The 21,064-nt window shown below is 35.0% G+C and overlaps 1 protein-coding gene across 3 annotated transcripts; it reads left to right on the top strand.

The window, feature by feature from the left end:
- The first annotated feature begins 522 nt into the window (after positions 1 to 522).
- On the top strand, positions 523 to 21,059 carry LOC127501917 (nuclear receptor coactivator 7). Of its 3 annotated transcripts, none has more exons than XM_051874243.1 (16): positions 523 to 953; positions 1,726 to 1,849; positions 5,083 to 5,267; positions 10,592 to 10,662; positions 10,773 to 10,880; positions 10,962 to 11,045; positions 11,186 to 11,311; positions 12,544 to 12,728; positions 14,220 to 14,878; positions 15,343 to 15,514; positions 17,028 to 17,175; positions 17,530 to 17,652; positions 17,782 to 17,934; positions 18,019 to 18,114; positions 19,557 to 19,630; positions 19,715 to 21,059. In XM_051874243.1, exons 2-16 carry the CDS (start codon positions 1,812 to 1,814, stop codon positions 19,848 to 19,850), a joined length of 2,358 nt encoding a protein of 785 aa, XP_051730203.1. In that variant the 5' UTR covers positions 523 to 953; positions 1,726 to 1,811; the 3' UTR covers positions 19,851 to 21,059. The 3 variants fall into 3 exon arrangements, with proteins under 3 accessions (XP_051730203.1, XP_051730202.1, XP_051730201.1); XM_051874242.1 differs by having other exon boundaries at positions 524 to 953; positions 1,730 to 1,849; positions 14,187 to 14,878; XM_051874241.1 differs by having other exon boundaries at positions 524 to 953; positions 14,187 to 14,878.
- The last annotated feature ends 5 nt before the right edge of the window (positions 21,060 to 21,064 follow it).

The following is a 21,064-nucleotide window of genomic DNA, read 5'->3' as shown; positions in this document are numbered from 1 at the left end:
CAGAAAATCTTACATATTGCACCTTTAAGCTCCTTTAACATATTTACACTTTATTTTTTTTTAATCTACTGAATGTCTACTTCAAAAACAGACCAGCCATAGGTCTGTACTCCAAAGCATTCATGAATTACAACCATTTTGAGTTCAAAACTGTGAGCTCAGGACAAGAGTATTATAGGTTGGGGCAAGTTGTCACACTTGTTTCAAGAATTGTAATTTTATACATTTAATTAATTACCGTTTTTGTTGTCCAAAGCTATGTTTTGATATTTTTGAATGTTAATATACTTTTTATAATTTGCTGAAAATAATATATATATATATATATATATATATATATATAAACAGCACTACAATTGCAAAATGATGTAAATTATGTAAAATGATGTCATGGTAAAACACAACACACACACACACACACACACACACACACACATATACACACACACACACACACACACACACAGACACACACACAATAAATACAGCATAAAGCGGGGAGGTGCGTTTCCGCTTTTCCTGTCAATCATACGGGAAAATGGGCGTGGTAGGAGAGGACTTCGACCTATGAGAAAATCGACATTTAAATTTAGATATGAATACATAAATAATCCTATTTGCAAACCCAAACACGCACATCAAGCGTTTTGACGATTGACTCGCGATATAACGTGTCAAAGTCCCGAAAGCAGGCGTCGGTGTTTCCGAAATATAACAAGAAACAAACGGAATCCGCTTTGAATCTTGTAATGGAAGGACTTTAATACCTTTAGCTTTAGCCTGTTAGCCTGGACTGCATGTGTGTGTGTTTATATCAACAATAGTGGGTTCTCATTCACATCTACACGAATAAGAAGAGCGTTTATATGATCGACGACTGATGGTGTTGAAAGCACATCAAGTGAAGAAGTAACAGGAGCTGCTGGATCTTCAGGGATGTAGTGTTTGTTTAGGTGGGTTCTTGTTTCTTTACACATGCGCATGCATTTCCTGCAGGATCCAATGTATGTCCGTATTAGCTATATTTGTTTTCAAATAACATGTATGGCAGGACCATGTTTCAAATGCATACAATAGAAAATAATATAAATATACAGCATTTGGCCTATGTGTAGATCAATGAAGTTATGCATGATGTCATCTTTTAAAAAGGTTAATTTTAATGCATGCACGTAATGTTGTCTTTTGTGCATGAATTTCCATATGAAAGATCAACTGTAACTTGATGCACGTGACGTCATTTTGCATGCATTCGCGTAAAATCACGTGCTAAACGTGAGTTTCACATCTCATACGTGATAAACGTGGGTTTCACTCTCTCTGTTAAACAGGATTATGTCATTTATCTATTCAGTTTAACCCTCATCATGTAACCAAAGCAGAGTGATTTGAGATATCAGTCAGTAATCAGATGCTTTGGCTCAATCTAATCACAGCTTATCTCAAATCAAACACTGGCTTTGTTGATCTTGAACAATAATGAGTGTTTTAACAATAAAGATGTGCCATCATCACTGGTGATCTAATGGCTTCACCCCAAAAAAACAAGCTCAGCCTTGCCAGATCCAGTCTGAATCGACAGTTTTCCGGCTCGGAGCTGATGTTTATGTCAGTGGGTTTATTGCAGCAACCTGTATGTGACCTATTGACCCACGACTAAAGATAAGGGCGGACATATTAAGGGGCCGATATTCGCCTCCTTCTGCTTTTTGTGTGTTTGTAAAGACAGGGACGCTCGGGCAACGCTGCACGACGGAAGGAGAGGCCCCGATACCGGACTGGAAAGAGTTGCTGCGTTTCAGGGGTCCGTAATGGAGAAGACGGAGAAGAGGCCTGGATACTTTGCCAGGTGAGATGTGTTGGGTTTAAATAACACTGTCAAAAATATTTAGATTTACACAGGAACCACTTGACAGGAAGTGAGAGGCAAATGGGCAGAACGCTGTACAGTCATGCGAGCGACATTAAGATCTGGAAATGATGATAATGCTGCTGTTGGTGCGTCTGAAAGAGGAATTAATAACTTTCTTTTTGTTGGTACACGCTTAAGATATTTTTTCTAGCAGATTTTGCTGTAGATCTTGTTGCTGGTGTGGAAAATTGTTCACTCAGAAAATAACATTCTGTCATTGTTTACTCGCCCTCATGACTCTCCGAACTTATGAAGGCCCATTTATGCCACATAAGAAAAAAATCATGCTTTGGTAAATCATAATTTTGATGCAAAAGGTCAAAACTATGAGGTACTAAGTCATAATTATGACATAAAAGGTCAAAATTACGGCGACAAACAATAATTATGGCACAAAAATTCTAAATTACAAGGTAAAAGCCATTGTTATGACAAAAAGTTGGAATTTTGACAAAAACTATGAGGAATAGATAAAAGAAATAATTATAACAGAAAAAGTAAAAACTCAATTATGACATGAAAGGTCAAAATTATGAGATATTAAGTCATAATTATGATGACAAATTCTAAATTATGAGAGAAAAGCCATTATTATGGCTTAAAAAGTCAAAACTATGAGGAAAAAGTCATAATTATGGTCTAAAAATCTAAATTATGAGATACTATGTCATAATTATGATAAAATATGTGACATGATATAAGCATAATAATAATGACATAAAAAGTCAAAACTGAGAAAAAAAAAATCTATTATGACATAAAAATTCAAAATTATGAGATAAAAGCCATAATTATGACAGAAAAAGTCATAATCATGACATAAATAGACAAAATTATGAGATAAAAGCCATTATTATGACATAAAAAAGATGAAACTATGAGGAAGAATTCATAATTATGACATACAAAAATCAAAATGAGATACTGCATTATAATTATGAGAAAATATATGTGTGACATATATGATATAAGCATTAAACTATGAGGAAAATTCTATTATAACAAAAGGTCAAAATTACGATAGAAGCGTCATCATAATTATGACATAACATTAAAAATTATGAGATAAAAGCCTTAATTATGACATAAAAAGACAAAACTATGAGGGAAAAAGTCATAATTATGACACACAAGTCAAAATTATGAGATACTACATTATAATTATGATAAAATATGTGTGACATATGACATAAGCATCATAATTATGACATAAAAAGTCAAAATTATGATAAAAGTGTCATAATTAGGACATAAAAATTCAAAATTATGAGATAAAAGCCATTATTATGACATAAAAAGACAAAACTATGAGGAAAAAGTCATAATTATATATATATATATATAAAAAGAATCATAATTATGACATTGAACATTTCAATTATGACATAAAAAGTAAGTAATAATTATAGCATAAATAGTTGGAATTATGATAAAAAGTCATATTTTTTACAAAAAGTTCAAATTATGACATAAAGCCAAAATTGTCAAAGTTGAAATGATGACACAAAAAGTTATAATTATACCATACATTTTGAGTTTTTAATGTAATAATTATGTCATAATTATTACTTTTTATGCCATCATGATTCACCAAAGCATGATATATTTTTTTTCTTGGGTGCAAGAAACAGGCTTCCATACAAACTTTTATGATTTTCTGTCTCCAATAACATAAAAGGAGATCACAAGTTTGATTCCATACTCAGTAAAAAAGCAGCATGAAATATCATAAAAGTAATTCACATGACCTCTGAAGACATGTGATAGTTTTAAATGAATCATTTTAGTGTCAGCTGTGATGTCATTGGTTTAGATGTGTGATGCAGCACTTTGAATATGTGGGGAGGAAGATTTTCATATTATTTAAACACTGACCCACAAGACACCAGGAATCTCTCAGATTCATCAGACACAGGATGCCGTGACCTCAGAGGAAACATGCTTCACTTACGCCTTCGTTTTCCTTGTACTTCACATTAATGTAAGGCTGAACACCGCTACTGACAATCCTCATTATGGCTGCGTGAGATTCTCCAGCTTTGTTGTTGTTGAGCAGCCGAAGCGTGAGCTGTTAAAGCTCCGCCCTCTTCTGGAAAGGGGGCCGGGAGCAGCAGCTCATTTGCATTTAAAGGGACACACACAAAAACGGCGTGTTTTTTCTCACACTCAAATAGGGGCAAATTTAACAAGCAATAATAAATGATCTGTGGGGGATTTTGAGCTGAAACTTCACAGACACATTCTGGAGACACCAGAGACTTATATTACATCTTGTGAAAAAGGGGCGTTATACAGTAGGTCCCCTTTAAAGTTGAGTGTGTAAGTGAAATTTGATTGATTCCTCAGATCATGTGTTGTTGAGGAGAGTGTTCTGTTACATTACTAACATTTTCATCTGCTGGAGCAGGAAAAAAATCCCACAGATGCACTTTTGGCAGTTGAAATAAAATGGAAATTTTAGATGAAAAACTTGATGTCGCTCACTGGATGACATGCTTTTATGTTTTATTTCCTGTCATTTTGTGAATGCGTCCATACTGGCCCTCAACTTTCCTCTCTAATGTGTGTGTGTGTGTGTGTGTGTGTTATTGCAGCAGTCTTTCCTGCAGCTTCAGCTTTGACTGCGTCTCCAGTTTGATCGATCTGCTTCTCCCCGCCGTCATACACCATTAGAGAATCTCTTTTCCAGTTTCTCCTCTCACTCTTTCCCTGTCGATCTGTTTATGTAAATCTCTCAAGGAATTATGTATTTCATAATATAATGAATTCAGTAATAAGAATTTGTGGTTAAAGGTGTTTATTTATGACTTCTTTTCTCATGATTTCGACTTTTTTTGTCATAATTATGGCTTTTATCTCATAATTCTAAATATTTCATCTTAAAATCATTACAAAAATATGTATATGAAATTGTATTTCATATAATGATTTCAGTAATGAGAATTTGTTGTTTATTTGTCATAAAAATAATACAAAACTGTGCTGAGCTCTGTTCGGCCATCTTGGCTCTGCTCACTGCAGTTTCTCTAGATTTGGCACAGATTCACAATTACATCAGCCTCCAGAGGAAAAGTGTCACGAGTCTGTGGAAGGATTTTATTTCATTAAGTTGCTTCTTTGTTGCTCTTTCGACAGAGTTGATGCTGATGATGCTGTATTTTGTCTTGCAGGCTGAAGAAGAAACGGCAACAGAAGCAGAGCCAGTCGGAGAAAGCGGATGATGAGCAGAACCAATCAGATTTGGAATCGAAGACGCCAATCATCTGTGAGCCTGCTCCTATTGGACAATCTCAGGAGAGGAATGCGGAAAGAGAACAGCCTGAGAAAACCAAGAGTGGCCAAAATGACAGATCAGGTAAACATTCAGACAGGTTGAACGTCCATAAAGTTTTTAATCATGTCACCTTTATTTATATGACATATATATTCAATACAGATTGTTTCAAAGCAGCTTTACAGTGATAACAGAAGATCATCAGTTATTAAATTAGTTCATTTAGTCCAGCTCAGTTCATTAGTGTCAATGCAGTCAAATCAATAATATTGTTAAATATTAAGTGTCCCCAACTAACGTTGTCTAGGTGCAGGTCCTCCATCTGATCTGGGTATGGACCGGATCTGGCTGACTACGGTAACCTCGGGATAAACAGAGACTAATATTAGCGTAGAAGTACATCGGGTGTTATAGGAAGAGTTCCCAGTTCCGGTTGACCTAATTTATGCAGCCTAACAATCCTTTAACGGATGTGAATTATAGAAATATGATAATGTGTTATGTGTATGAGAGATGCGTTTTTAGTCTTAAACTGACAGAGTGTGTCTGCTTCCCGAACAATGCTAGGAAGATTTTTCCAGAGTTTAGGTGCCAAATAGGAGAAGGATCTACTGCTAGCAGTCAATTTTGATATTCTAGGTATTATCAACTGGCCAGAATTTTGAGATCGCAATAGACTTTGAGGGACTATGATGCGTTAAGAGCTCGCTCAAGTACTGGGGAGCTAAACCATTTAGTGTTTTGTAAGTAATTAACAAGATTTCAAAATGTATGCAATGTTTAACAGGAAGCCAATGCAGTGATGACAGAACTGGGCTAATATGCTCATACTTCCTGGTTCGAGTAAGAACTCTAGCTGCTGCGTTTTGGACCAGCTGGAGTTTGTTTATTAAGCGAGCAGGGCAACCACCCAGTAATCTAGCCTTGAGGTCATAAACGCATGATCTGACTTTTCTGCATTTGTCATTGAGAGCATATGTCGTAATTTAGATATATTTTATGATGGAAAAATGCGGTTTTACAGATGCTAGAAACATGGCTTTCAAATGAAAGATTGGTATCAAAGAGCACACCCAGGTTCCTAAGTGACGACGAAGACTTAACAGAGCAGCCATCAAGTGTTAGACAGTATTCTCGGTTATTACGTGTAGAGGTTTTTGATCCAATAATTAAAACCTCTGTTTTTTCAGAATAAAGTAGTAGGAAATTACTAGTCATCCAATTATATCAGCTATGCATTTAGTTAATTTTGTGAGTTTGTGGCATGAAGAAATAAAGAGCTGAGTATCATCAGCGTAACAGTGAAAACTAACGCCATGCTTCCTAATGATATCTCCCAAGGGTAGCATGTACAGAGTGAACAGCAACGGTCCTAGTACTGAGCCTTGCGGTACTCCATACTGAACTTGTGATTGATATGACATCTCTTCGTTTACTACTACAAACTGATAATGGTTAGATAAGTAATCAGGGCAATCCAAATTTAGTTTATGAATATTTTTGGGAAAAATGGGTCTTAATTTTCTTATTTAGTTTCTGTTTTAAATTGTATTAGAGTGCAAAAGTGCCTGCCCTCATTTTCAGTGCATTGGTTCCGGAAGTGTTTTTTGCATTAATTTCTCACATTTAACGAAGACTTAAAGGGTTAGTTCACCCAAAAATGAAAATTCTGTCATTAATTACTCACCCTCATGCCGTTCCACACCCGTAAGACCTTCGTTAATCTTCGGAACAAATTAAGATATTTTTGTTGAAATCCGATGGCTCAGTGAGGCCTGCATAGCCAGCAATGACATTTTCTCTCTAAAGATCCATTAATGTACTAAAAACATATTTAAATCAGTTCATGTGAGTACAGTGGTTCAATAAAACAAAATAACGACTTACTTAGTGATGGCCGATTTCAAAACACTGCTTCATGAAGCTTCGGAGCGTTATGAATCAGCGTTATGAATCAGCGGTTCGGAGCGTCAAAATCACGTAATTTCAGCAGTTTGACACGCAATCCGAATCATGATTCGACACGCTGATTCATAACGCTCCGAAGCTTCATGAAGCAGTGTTTTGAAATCGGCCATCACTATATAAGTCGTTATTTTGTTTTTCTGGCGCACCAAAAATATTCTCGTCGCTTTATAATATTAATATTGAACCACTGTACTCATATGAACTGATTTAAATATGTTTTTAGTACATTAATGGATCTTGAGAGAGGAAATGTCATTGCTGTCTATGCAGGCCTCACTGAGCCATCGGATTTCAACAAAAATATCTTAATTTGCGTTCCGAAGATTAACGAAGGTCTTACGAGTGTGGAACGGCATGAAGGTGAGTAATAAATGACAGAATTTTCATTTTTGGGTGAACTAACACTTTAAAGTCTTTGTTAAAGCATTATAAGCCATGAACCAAGCCAACAAGCTACGATGTGAATCACAGCACTATAAACTTTGATTTGAAGCAAAAAAGTTTTTGAAAATCAGACAAATATACAAAGGTACAAGACTGTGAACTTAACGGCTTTAGTGATAGAACTGCAATAATAATAGTAATAATAATAATAATAACAATTACATATTGATGCAAGATTTTGAATACAGCACCTGAAACGTTCACAATATGACCAGGAATGTTTCCTAAGAAAGTAAATTTTGAGTTCATGTGACCCTTCAGATGGTGTTTGTGAGGATCACGGGAAGTAACCAGCAGATGAGTCTGTTATTTATCTGAGTCAAACAGACAGGAAGAGGGTCAGCGCTTAGACCTGAGCACACAAACACAGTCCGACCTACAGATGAACTCTAGCGGCCGAGTCAAAGGTTACATTTTGTTTGTTAAGGAAGTTACATAACTAAACCAGATAAGTTTTGCCTGGTGTAAAATAAAATCCCACAGACTGGCATTGAGCTGTATATAAAGACCAGAACTTTCACATGAGAAAACCACCAGAACACAATTGATAATAAATGACACAATAGTTATATGTAGAATTCAGAAACCCTTGTTTTTAGCGACACCGGTGGCCGTTAACGGAACTGCAGCCAGGAACTTATTGCTCGCGCTTGCACTCGTCTCGTGCACACGCAATGCACAACAGAGCGGAATCTCAGGAGTGCGTGTAAACATTACATCCTTTTGATTTTCCCGGTGTCGTGACAAATCGAGTCTTCCCTCGAAATCTCCCCAAAATATCAGTTAATAATTATCCTAAGTATATGCAAATGATATTAATTTAAAATACCCATATAGCTTAATATATAATGCATAACAAAACTTAACTTAACGTATTTTCTTACACTTGATTAACTGTTAATTAATAAATGATAATTATAATAACGTAATTAAGTGAATAATTGAACATCATTAATTTGTTTTATATATAACTGAAATATTTGGACATTTAACACTTAATTTATATTAAGTGTTATATTAAGGAATTGTAAACAGGTGCTAAAGAGAGTACCTATTAAAAACAGTTTGAACCAATGGGATTGCGTGGGGTCCTAATGGAGACCCGATTTCGAGGGGGACCCAATTTGTCACTACACCAGCAAAAACATCTGTATATAGCCCCTTTAAAGACGTTTTACTGTTTGTACTGTACTGTTTAGTGCTTTGCAATCTGCCATAGAAAAACAGTTTTTGTCCGATATGGATATGATGAATATCTCTTGCATGCGTGTTCGGTCGTGTAACTGCTGTAGGTGTTGTGTTGATGTCTCTTCTCTAGTTTCAGAGACGCGCGGTGTTGAATGACGTTCGTATTGTTCTGTATGTTTGATATGAGCTGCGTGAGATGCAGTGGCTCATTACGCAGGCTGACGTCACTGTATAAACAACAGCGCTTTAAAGGCTTTTGTCATCAGCTGATGACATGCATTCTCTGTAAAGCTGCTTTGAAACGATATGTATCGTGAAAAGCGCTATACAAAAAAATGTAAATTGAATTGAAATTGATGTTCTCTGTGTTATTCTATAACCGGGTGTTGATATGGACTGTAGTATTTGTTTTAAATTGGTATTTATTTTTAATGTAGTCATTTTGTTTTGTGAATTTGTCATTTTTATTAGTTTTTTGTTTATTTTTGTACTTCTATTTCAGTTTTATTTTTAGTAATTGTAGTATTTAAACTTACTTTATCTAAACATTTCAAAACTTTTAAGTTTTTAGTTTTTTTGTTTTTATTTCTGTAATTTATAAGTTATATCTATTTCAGTTTTATTTTTAGTAATTAGTGTTTTAAAAAAAAATTTTTTAGCTAGTGCTGTCTAAGAAACGTTTGTAAATGTGTGTGTGTGTATATATATATTACAAACTGTTGTGTTAGATGTAATTAATCACGATTAATCAATTTGACACCATTTACATTTTTCATCTAATTTTTATATTTTATTTGATTTAAGCCTTATTTCAGTTAACAAAAGCAGTTTTTAATAGTTTTATAACACTGATATGAACAGTCAGTTACTTCTTAGGAAATTTCACAGCTTGACACTCTAATTTTTTTTATTAATTTTGAGTTCGATATGTCCACTCTGACTGATTCAGTGAGTGATTGAGTCATTTGACTCATTTGAGTCATTTTGATTGATTCATTAAATAGAACTGCCTCATTAGACTCATTATTTATAAATTGGACTACACCCGTGTTATTTTAGAGGTACTAATGCAGTTATTATTATTAGTTTTGATTTTTATTAGTGCTGTCAAATCGATTAATCACGATTAATCACATCTAACATAAGTTTGTAAATATATAATATATGAATCTGTATATATATATATATATATATATATATAATATATATATACTGTATGTATATGTATGTGTGTGTGTGTGTTACAAACTTTTATGTTAGATGCGATTAATCGCAATTAATCGATTTGTCAGCTCTAATTTTTATATATATTTTTTGTTTTCATTTAGTAATTTTGTCGTTTTTTTGACATTTTTATTAGTTTTGGCTTTTTTTCTATATAGTTTTTATTCATTTTTATTTTTATTTATTTTACTGCCTTGGCAACTAGCTGAAATATTTTATATTTTATTTTATTTTCAGTTAATTTTATTTCAAGTAATTTTAAAGTTGGCATGAAACGGAAGTTGCGATGGACTTTTCTTCGTATATCCGAGTGAAACGGCTTCTGGAACGAGAACAAATGTAGGGCGGGGCTTGATTTTGTCTGTGGGGAATTGATTGGATAGTTGTGGTTTGTTATTGGTGGATCTCATTTGAGTGACAGGTTGCCCCGCCCTCATCATCAGAGAAGAGAAGTGTCTGCAGAAGGGAGAAGTTACTCTGATTCAAGATTATGAGGAATATGAATTTAAACATGATGTGCACCAATAAATCAACTGCTATAAGAATAGTCAATTTTAATTTCATGGTGACTTTATTTTCAGATGACAACAGTAAATCATGCAGCCAGACCAAGAAAGAGAAAAGTAAACCTCCAGGAACCGTGGAGTACACCGTGAGTTCACGAACGACACTTTCTTACTGTATAAACACTGTTCATACACATCAATAAACTCCTCTTCTTGTTTTTGTGATTCATTTCACCATGAACGTGCCGATCGTCAGGTTGGACTGAAGGACACTCTGAACAGCATCGCTCTGAAGTTCAACATCACTCCAAACAAACTGGTGCATTTGAACCGGCTCTTCTCGCACAGCGTCTTACCTGGACAGGTGACTTCTCTCTCTTGGCCTTTGACTCGTGATCCAGTAAAGTCCAAAACTTCACCTCTCGTTTTACTCCATCCCGTGCAGAAATTGTTTGTACCTGATGTGGACCAATCAGAGGGCGGTTCTCAGGTCAACGGTTCCTCTGAACATCTCACAGCATCAGAGAAGGTAAGACTACGTTCAAACTTTAGTTCCAGACCTGTTTTTATCTTTTTGTCCCTTAAGGATTTCATGAAAGGACACTGTACACATGAACATGTACCTCTTTCTTGTGTGTGTGTGTGTGTGTGTGTGTGTGTGTGTGACAGGACGGTGAATCGAGCAGCAGGTCCGGGCGGCCCGTGCGCAGAGAGGTGTCGCCCCTGTCTGAAGACGAGAGTCCGGCCACTGTCAAATTCATCAAGATGAGCTGCAAGTACTTCACTGATGGCATGGTGAGGGTCACATGATGCTGCACGGTCATTATAGTTAACTAAAACCAAATAAAAAAATAAAAAAAATTATATATATATATAATTTTTTTTTTTTTTTTTTTTTTTTTTTTTTTTTTTGAAGTGCTTCTGAGATTTTAAGTTAATATTTCAAAAATTTAATTACCACTCATTCTCTGACATACAGGTAAACAAATAAATCATACTTATTTTAGCAAGTGTTTTATTTTAAAATTATTTATTTTAATTTCACAGTTCACTATTAGTTCTCAGGGTTATTATAGTTCAAAACTAAAACTAACTAAAATCATTTAAAAAAAAAAAAAAGTTACTTGAAAAATAAAATAAACTTTAACTGAAATAAAATGAAATATAAAAAATCCTTAAACATATTTTATTTCAGCTAGTTGCCAAACCAACATTTATCATTTTCATTTAGTTTAACTTGATTTACTAAAATAACTGAAATAAAAATGAATAAAAAACTATAGACATATTTCAAAAATAAAAATGACAAAACAGCAAAATTACTAAAACTTAAACTAAAAAAGTAGTAAAATGACAAAAATGGCAAAATTACTAAAAAATGAATATGAAAACACCGATTGATAGTAATAAAAAAAAAAAATTCTTGAACACCAAACAAAAAAAAAACTAAAACTTTGACTAAAATTAAAATAAAACAGAAAATATAAAAATAAAATCTAATAAAAAATATAATAGCATATTATGCTAAAATAACACTGCCCTAAACCTAAAATAAAAATAATAAATATTATAATTTAACTAAATGTTACAATTATAGAATGAAAATCAGGTCCATTAAGATTAATTGCATTGACATTATTTGCATGCCAATTAATCACATTCCTCTCTAATTCTTATAACTTTAGTGTAGAAAATAAAACAGCTATTTAAATTAAGTATTCATACATTGTCAAAGTATTTGGTGTACTGAATTAAACAAATTTTCATAATATAGAAATTAAAACTAATTAAAAATATTAATTAAGTCTGGTTGGTGTGGATTTCAGTTAGTATGGAAGCAGTCGGCTGTAATTTACTGAAGTCATGACGTGTAATTTGCCTGTTATGGGATACAGTGTTCCCACACCTTCTGACAGATTTCCAGTCATACACATTTTCACTCAATGAAGCACTTCCGTGACACATTCGCTGCCGCTCGTGATGCAGGACAGCTTGATTTGAGGTTTCTGAGATCTCGTTTCTTCCAGGGCGTTGTCGGAGGAGTGATGATTATAACGCCCAATAACATCATGTTTGACCCGCACAAGTCGGACCCACTGGTGATCGAGAACGGCTGTGAGGAGTACGGCCTCATCTGCCCCATGGAGGAGGTGCTGTCCGTGGCCCTGTATGACGACGTGTCCCGTATGAAGCTCAAGGACGCGCTGCCATCGTAAGCAACGGCCCCATTTCGCTTCATTTAAAATGAGTTTGTGTTCGCTGCCAGAGCACAGAGTTTTGTTTCAAAGTTTAGTGTCAGCATAATGTAAAAGTAAGGCTTTTATTATGTAATCTTTCTGTGTCTTTTCATTTGAGGAGTTTTAATGGTTCTGATATCTCTTGGTTTGTATCCGTTCTGAGGTCAAAGTTTTGGTTCAGTAAATATTTAAACAAAATCAAATTAAATTAATTTAGGTTAACACTGTGAATAACCAATACCAGTCCAGTTAGTTATTATTTATGTTTTGTTGTCGTTTAATGTCGTTTTTTAAACTAATTAATTTTAATTTTTTTTAACTTATTTTCTTTTATTTATTATATTTATTTATTTATTTATTTATTTATTATTTTGATTAAAACTATGTGATTCATTAAACGCTTTTATTTGAGCTCATTTATTCTCATTTATTTTTAATTATATATTTATTTTAATTTTTAGTTAATTAATTTTTGTTTATTTAAATTTTTTACTGTTTTCCATTGTTATTTCGATTTATTTATTTTTATTTATTTTTTATATTTATTTAAAATTTTAATTCATTATTTTTATATTTATTTTCATTTTAATTTTTAATTTTAATTTTTAGTTATTTTTCCCATTTAGTTATTTCCATTTATTATTTATGTTTTGTTGTTGTTTATTTTTTTTACTTATTTTAATTTATTTATTTAATTTATTTATTTATTTATTTATTATTTTGATTAAAACTGATTTATTAATTTTTATTTTTATTTTATATTTTTATAATAATTTTAATTTAATTTTTTAATTTTGTTTGTTTATTTAAATTTTTCTCTTATTTTTTTCATTTATTTATTTGTTATTTCAATTTATTTATTTATTTTATTTTATTTTGTATATATTTTTTTATTATTTTATTTTTTATAATTAATTATTTTTATATTTATTTTTTCTTTTTTTTCTTTTTTCATTTATTTATTTTTTCCATCTATTCATTTATTTCGATTTATTTTTATTTTATTAATTTATTTTGTTTATTTAAATATATATGTATATTTTGCAAGAACAAGTAGTATACAAGTGGTATACATTTATTTATTAAATGTTTTTATTTTTTTCTTATTTTCATTCATTTTCAGTTTGATTTATTTACATATGTGCAAGTGCAATTCATTTTTAGGTACGAATCAAAATCATTTATGTAAATCACCTGAAATATTCATTTAAAGTCCTCCTCTTTCTCTTAGCTATCAATCCACTTTTTAATTTGTCCCATTTTAGTTCTCTTTTGACACCAAACATCACTTAAGTTTTGTCATATTTATTTGTCATGTTCTGTTTTGTTCATTTGTTTCATTTTGGATGTTTTGTTTGTTTTTCTCTCTTTAATTTCACCATCTTCCCCCCTCATGATGATGATGATGATGATGACCCCTGTGGTCGTGGTAGTGATGAACCGCGGGATCTCTGTCCGTTATACAGGCCAGGCGAGTGGGAGGAGCTTCCCTCAGAACGCGATCTGAACCCTTTTAGTCGTTACGAGGCTCTCGGAGCGCCCAACCGCCCAATCATATTAGACGATATCGAAACGGCCGTCTCTGAGATATCAGAGTGCCAAATCGCTGACAAATCGCCATCAGATGAAGGTTTTACCGAACTGGAGCTGCTGCAGAGTGACTCCAACACTACCTGCTCCGGCCAGGAGGGGGCGTCACTACAGGAGCACAGAAAGACGCCCACCCGGATGTCAATGGACCAAAAAGACAAATCTATGAGGTCTTTTCATGCCGAGGAAGATGAAGATGAAGGGCTTCACAACCGTTCCACAGATGACAACACAGAGCTGCTACAGTCTCTTCCCGCACTGGTGCATGATGGGAAGGTGGCTGCCATAGAAGAGGACGAGGTGACCAAAACAAGGGGTGAAACGATAGTAAATGGTGTCTCGGCAATCGAGGTAAACGCAAATGACCAAAAATGGAAGGTGACCCCAGAGAACTCTGGGAAATGTAGTCCGCCTGGACCAAATGTTGAGGGACCAAACTCAGACGTAGAGCTTTCTGAAGCGGAGAAACGCAGACGAGCCAGTGAGGCCGAGATGAAGTCATGGCTGCTGAAGAGAATGCAGAGACCAATCGAAGGTGAGCTTTTTTTGATTGACAGGACAGACCAAGCAATCACAGCATGAGCATGCAGTTTGAGCTGCTTTGCTGTCTACTGTCTACATAGACAGCATCCTAACTGAAATAAGAGATGGTGTTATTTTAGAATTATTTAAACATAAAAAGAGCTTTTGCAATGCATTCTGGGATTGCCTTCTCCACAAGAGATGCTGCTTAAAAATCTGTCCCAGAGAGCAGAGAATGAATAATGCATGATGTTGCTGTCTTCTAGGTAGGCAGTGCACTAGTTTTCGGAGCAAAGCTCTAGTGTTCGAGCTTGTGTCTCAGTGTGTTGATGCTGACATTGGAAAAACAAACAGAGGTTGAACACTTGTTTAAGTTCCCATGTGGCCCTGCAGCAGAAACAACATGATGCTTCAGTCTTTTGTGCACTTGATGAGCGACGTCTTTTAAATAGTGCTGATATCTGATCTGATTTACAGACATGCTGCTGTTCAACGAAGAAAAGAGCAAAGCTCCGCCCATGTTCCTTTGCTTTAAGGTGGGGAAGCCAATGAGGAAGTCCTTTGCCACTGGTCGGACGTCTAGCCCCGCCCACTCATTGATTGGCAGGGGGCGGCAGCCGGAGTACTGGTTTGCTGTGCCTCAAGAGAGGTATGAGGAGTTTTTCCTTAATAAAGTGAAACAAGGCTTTTAGAAGCAAAATGATTTAATTTATTAGAATACAAAAAGTACACTAGGTTTTTAAATATTTCTTTTTCAAACTATATTTAATAATTAGATAATTATTTATTATTATTATTTTGATTAAAACTATTTGATTCATTAAAAGCTTTCATTTAAGCTCATTTATTCTCATTTATTTTTAATTATATATATATATATATATATATATATATATATATATATATATATATATATATTAATTTTTAGTTAATTAATTTTTGTTTATTTTAATTTTTTACTATTTTTTTTTTCCATTTATTTATTTATTTCGATTTTTTTTCATTTATTGTTTATATATTTACAATTTTAATTTATTATATTTGTTTATTTTAATTTTTAGTTATTTTATTATTTATGTTTTGTTGTTTAATTTTTTTAAATTAATTAATGTAAATTTTTACTTATTTTTCATTTATTTATTTATTATTTTGATTAAAACTATTATTTATTAATTTTTATTTTTATTTATTTTTAATTTTTATAATAATTTTAATTTTTTTTTTTAATTTTGTTTATTTAAATTTTTCTCTTATTTTTTTCATTTATTTATTTATTTTGATTTATTTATTTATTATTTATTTTTATTTTATTTATTTTGTATATTTTTTTAATTTAAATTATTTTTATATTTTTTTATTTTAATTTTTTCTTTTTTCATTTATTTATTTATTTTTTTTGTTTATTTAAATTTTTATTATTATATTTATTTGTTTATTTTCATTTTTACTTAGTTTATCCATTTATTTATTTTTTTATATAGATTTATTTTATTTTTTAATTAATAATTATTATATCGTTATATTATAAACTATATTTAATAATTAGATAATTATTTATTATTATCAATGTTAAAAAGTTGTGCTGTTTCATATTTTTGTGTAAAGAATTTTTTCATAAATAGAAAGTTCAGAAGAACAGCATTTATTTGAAATAGAAATGTTTTGTAACATTATTTATAAATGTCTTTGCTGTCACTTTTCATCAATTTAATGTTTCCTTGTTGAATAAAAGTATTAACTTCTTCCTGAAAACAAATCAACCCCAAATTTGACGGTTATATATATATATATATAATATATATATATATATATTTGTGTATGTGTGTGTGTGTGTGTGTATATTTATTTTATTTACATTTACATTTTTATTTCAGCATTAATTTGAAATAGAAATATTTTGTGTCATTATTTATAAACGTCTTTACTGTCGCTTTTCATCAATTTAATGCGTCCTTGCTCAATAAATGTTTTATTTTCTTTAAAAAAAAAAAATCTTACCGACCCCAAATTTTTGATGGTTATATATATATATAAAACCTGCAAGAGTTACAAGAGTTTGTGTTGAATTAAATACCAGATAAAATTTGTGTAGCCAAAATAGCAATAATAATTTAATATGAGTGTACGTTCCTAACCTGACCTTCCTGCCGTCTCTCCTTTAGAGTGGACCACCTGTACTCGTTCTTCATCCAGTGGTCTCCAGATGCTTACGGTAAGGACGCTCAGGAGCAGGGCTTCGTGGTCGTGGAGAAAGACGAGCTCACCATGATCGACAACTTCTTCAGTGACCCGGTTCCTCGCAGCTGGGAGGTGAGCAACACATGCAACTAGCTAACGGGTTGTGTGAACTTTACACTCACCAGGACACTTGAGAGAAACACCTACAGTCAGTAGGGAATAATCGACGACGGGCCGTTGAATTATTAGAAAATAATGCACACCTGATGTGATAATGCGGCCATGAGATTCGTAGTTGGATTATTTTTTAATAATTCGAAGTGATATGGAACTGTAGATCTGCCTGGAACTACTTTAGCCGTGCGAAATAATTGCACACCTTAGAACGTTCATCAACCAATCAGATTCAAGCACTCAGCAGCCCCGTAGTATAAAAGGATAAAAGAATTCAGTTTATTTACCTCCGGAAACATGTTTGTTTTCTAGATCATCACGATTAATGAGGCCAAGAGGCGCCAGAGCTTCAGCTTTGAGGACGAGGAACCTCTAGACCTTCTTCCTGTGCTGATGGACCCCAGCGCACTCCTGGAGGACACGCACATTGAGAAGGTCTCCTTTATTTGCTGCTTCAACTACAGACTTATGAACGATCCTTTGGGATTTGTTTGGGATCATGACAAGTTTGCTATGAAGTGATAAGTGGTGGTTATGTGACTAGTTTGACGCTCTCCTCCGCAGTTGTCCACTCGTTTGCCGGCACGTGTTCAGGGTTATCCATGGCGCCTGGTCTACAGTACAGTCGTACACGGAACCAGCCTGAAAACCCTGTACAGGAACCTGATGGAGCTGGACTGCCCTGTGCTGATGGTCATCAAAGACATGGACAACCAGGTACACACACTACTGTGACCGCCGTTGGTGTAAAACAGGTGAAAATGATGTCATGTTGGAAAAACTCGCCATTTTCTCCTGCAGATTTTTGGAGCGTTTTCCACTCACCCTTTCAGAGTGAGTGAGCACTGTTACGGGACAGGAGAGACCTTCCTCTACAGCTTCTGCCCGGAGATCAAGGTGTGTTCCTACATAGATTGTTAAGGACAAAATTGTTGAAAAGAAACCATTCAAAACATCTTAGCAGCTGCTGGGCAATGTCCTGACAACGACACAAAACACCTTAGCAGCTGCCTAGCAACACCCTAGAAACCACTCTTAGAATATTAGCAACCACATAGCAATGCCTTAGCAACCACCCAGAACATCTTAGCAACTGTTTGGCAATGTCCTGGCAACCAATTGGAACACCTTTGCAACCACCAAGAACACTTTAGTAACTGCCTAGCAACACCCTAGAAACAACTCAGAGAACATTGGCAACCACATAGCAATGCCCTAGCAACCACCCAGAACATCTTAGCAACTGTTCAGCAATGCCCTTGCAACCACTCAGAAAATGTTAGCAACTGCTTAGTAACCAGTAACCCACCAGCTCCCTAGCAACCGTCTTGAAACAGCTTAGCAACCTCTCAGAGGTCCCTAGCAACACCCTAGAAACTGCTTAGAGAACAATAGCAACTGTTATTTAATGCCCTTGCAACCACTCAGAAAATGTTAGCAAGTGCTTAGTAACCAGTAACCCACCAGCTCCCTAGCAACCGTCTTGAAACAGCTTAGCAACCTCTCAGATGTCCCTAGCAACACCCTAGAAACCGCTCAGAGAACAATAGCAAACATAAAGTAATGCCCTTGCAACCACTCAGAAAATGTTAGCAACTGCTTAGTAACCAGTAACCCACCAGCTCCCTAGCAACCATCTTGAAACAGCTTAGCAACCTCTCAGATGTCCCTAGCAACACCCTAGAAACCGCTCAGAGAACAATAGCAAACATAAAGTAATGCCCTTGCAACCACTCAGAAAATGTTAGCAACTGCTTGGTAACCAGCAACCCACCAGCTCCCTGGCAACCATCTTGAAACTGCTTAGCAACCTCTCAGAGGTCCCTAGCAACACCCTAGAAACCACTCAGAGAACAATAGCAACTGTTATGTAATGCCCTTTCAACCACTCAGAAAATGTTAGCAACTACTTAGTAACCAGTAACCCACCAGCTCCCTAGCAAACTATCTTGAAACAGCTTAGCAACCTCTCAGTGCTCCTTTGAAATCAATTCAAACACTCAGAACACCTTAACAACTCCACAGCAACACCCTAGAAACCACTCAGAGAACAATACCAAACATTAAGTAATGCCTTTACAACCAAACAGAATATTTTAGCAACTCCTTAGTAACCATTAACCCACCAGCTCCCTAGCAACCATCTTGAAACAGCTTAGCAACCTCCTCAGAGGTCCCTAGCAACACCCTAGCAACCCCACAGAACACCTTAGCTTGCCTAGCAACCACAAAGCAAATTACTCAAGTAATCAAACTGCATGAGGTCTCAATACTTTCGGACTTCAAACTGGCCTTCAATAAACATCCAAATAATGACACTCAGCGTCTCTCATCTTCAGGTGTACCGCTGGACGGGTGAAAACTCCTACTTTGTGAAAGGAAACACGGATTCTCTTCAGATCGGAGGAGGAGGGTGAGTTCAGAAACATGCTAACGTGCCGTACATGCGTGTATCTCTCTCTGCCTCATGTTTGACGCTCAACTGTCCGCTTTCCAGGGGTCGTCTGGGCCTGTGGCTGGACGCTGACCTTTACCACGGCACCACGTCCAAGTGCTCCACCTTCAATAACCTGCCACTGTCCTCCAAACAGGACTTCACCATCCAAAACCTCGAGGTGTGGGCCTTCGAATGAGCACCTGCGCATACATAGACACGCTTACGTACCCACACGCACTGTGAGACACGCTTCGCCAAGCTCACGGCATGACATATGAAGAAATGTTGGGCGTCGCTTTATCCCGTACTGTACGAGGCTGTTTGGCGGGTTCACCCGATGCGGTTTGCGCAAATCCAGTCATACTTGATGACGAGTGAGTTTTTACTTGGTCTGAGCTTCAGACTAGAGTGCAGAGAGAGAAGTTTGCGGCGGCTTTAACCTCCGACGCCACCCTCAGCCATCCCAGCATGCAATGTTCTTTAAAGATGTTCTCCTGCTGAAATATAACCAATATATAAACACATATTTGTGTACGTGAACGGAGAGGAATCATTTTCCGGACTGTGTATGATACTCGGGAAGCATTCGGTGGCCAAATCCGCTGCGTCAGGGTCAGCTGCTCAAATCGAAAATATTTTTTGTTTACATCGTGGCGATTTGATGCGTTTAGTTCATTTGGTGCATTTTCATGTTCGTTTGACTCGAGTAAATGGACGTCCTCCTGCCAATATGTACCACGAATCATTTATTTTGACCAAAGCATTTTATTTGCCTTGTTCTCCAATGTTTTATATTCAGTTTTGTCTGTTTGCGTTTTTTATATTGACCGTGACATGTATAATCATATTCCTACGTGATGATTGTTTTACTGTTTTGTGATATTTTAGGGACGTCTTCTAGTTCATTTAAAAGGGAAGCACTTGAAATGAAGAGATGCCAGTATTATTTTTGAACACTATTTCACTAGTAACAAAGTTGCTTCAGTTTCTAGCAAATCAGGTTCACCACTTCACTGTGGGTTTGTGTATGCAATCACTCACTGAACGATGTCACTTCCTGATGTTATCTCGTGGCACGACTTGGAACGGCGTGAAGTTCTGCTCGGCCTCCGTTGCTGTGACACAAACTATTGTTGGAGGTCTGAATGGTTTGAGATCTCTGGAAGCGTCACTCATTTCACTACTAGACAGCATCTGTGGGTATTTACTAACCGTGTCCATTCCAAAACCGTATTACGTGGTCCATGTAGGGAAAGAAAAAGTTTACAAGTGTTTCACTCTAAAAATTGTCTCTGATTTCAAACACTGTCCAGTTGTGTATGGTAGCCAGTGAATGTCATATTTATTGTGCATTTCTGTGTTTTAAAGTGAACCAAATAAATGCAATAAATGAAGAAATAAATGACTCAT

The sequence above is a fragment of the Ctenopharyngodon idella genome, chromosome 20, assembly GCF_019924925.1.
Source record: "Ctenopharyngodon idella isolate HZGC_01 chromosome 20, HZGC01, whole genome shotgun sequence".
Lineage (NCBI taxonomy): Eukaryota > Metazoa > Chordata > Actinopteri > Cypriniformes > Xenocyprididae > Ctenopharyngodon > Ctenopharyngodon idella.
The sequence above is the reverse complement of the archived record's forward strand: the minus strand, read 5'-3'. Positions and strand labels throughout refer to the sequence as shown.

Excerpts from the sequence above, each read along its gene's own strand:
- LOC127501917 (XM_051874242.1), top strand. The coding sequence starts at position 1,812 with ATGGAGAAGACGGAGAAGAGGCCTGGATACTTTGCCAG. Across the intron at positions 10,881-10,961 it reads ACAGCGTCTTACCTGGACAG|AAATTGTTTGTACCTGATGT; the intron begins GTGACTTCTCTC and ends CATCCCGTGCAG. Across the intron at positions 11,312-12,543 it reads AGTACTTCACTGATGGCATG|GGCGTTGTCGGAGGAGTGAT; the intron begins GTGAGGGTCACA and ends CGTTTCTTCCAG.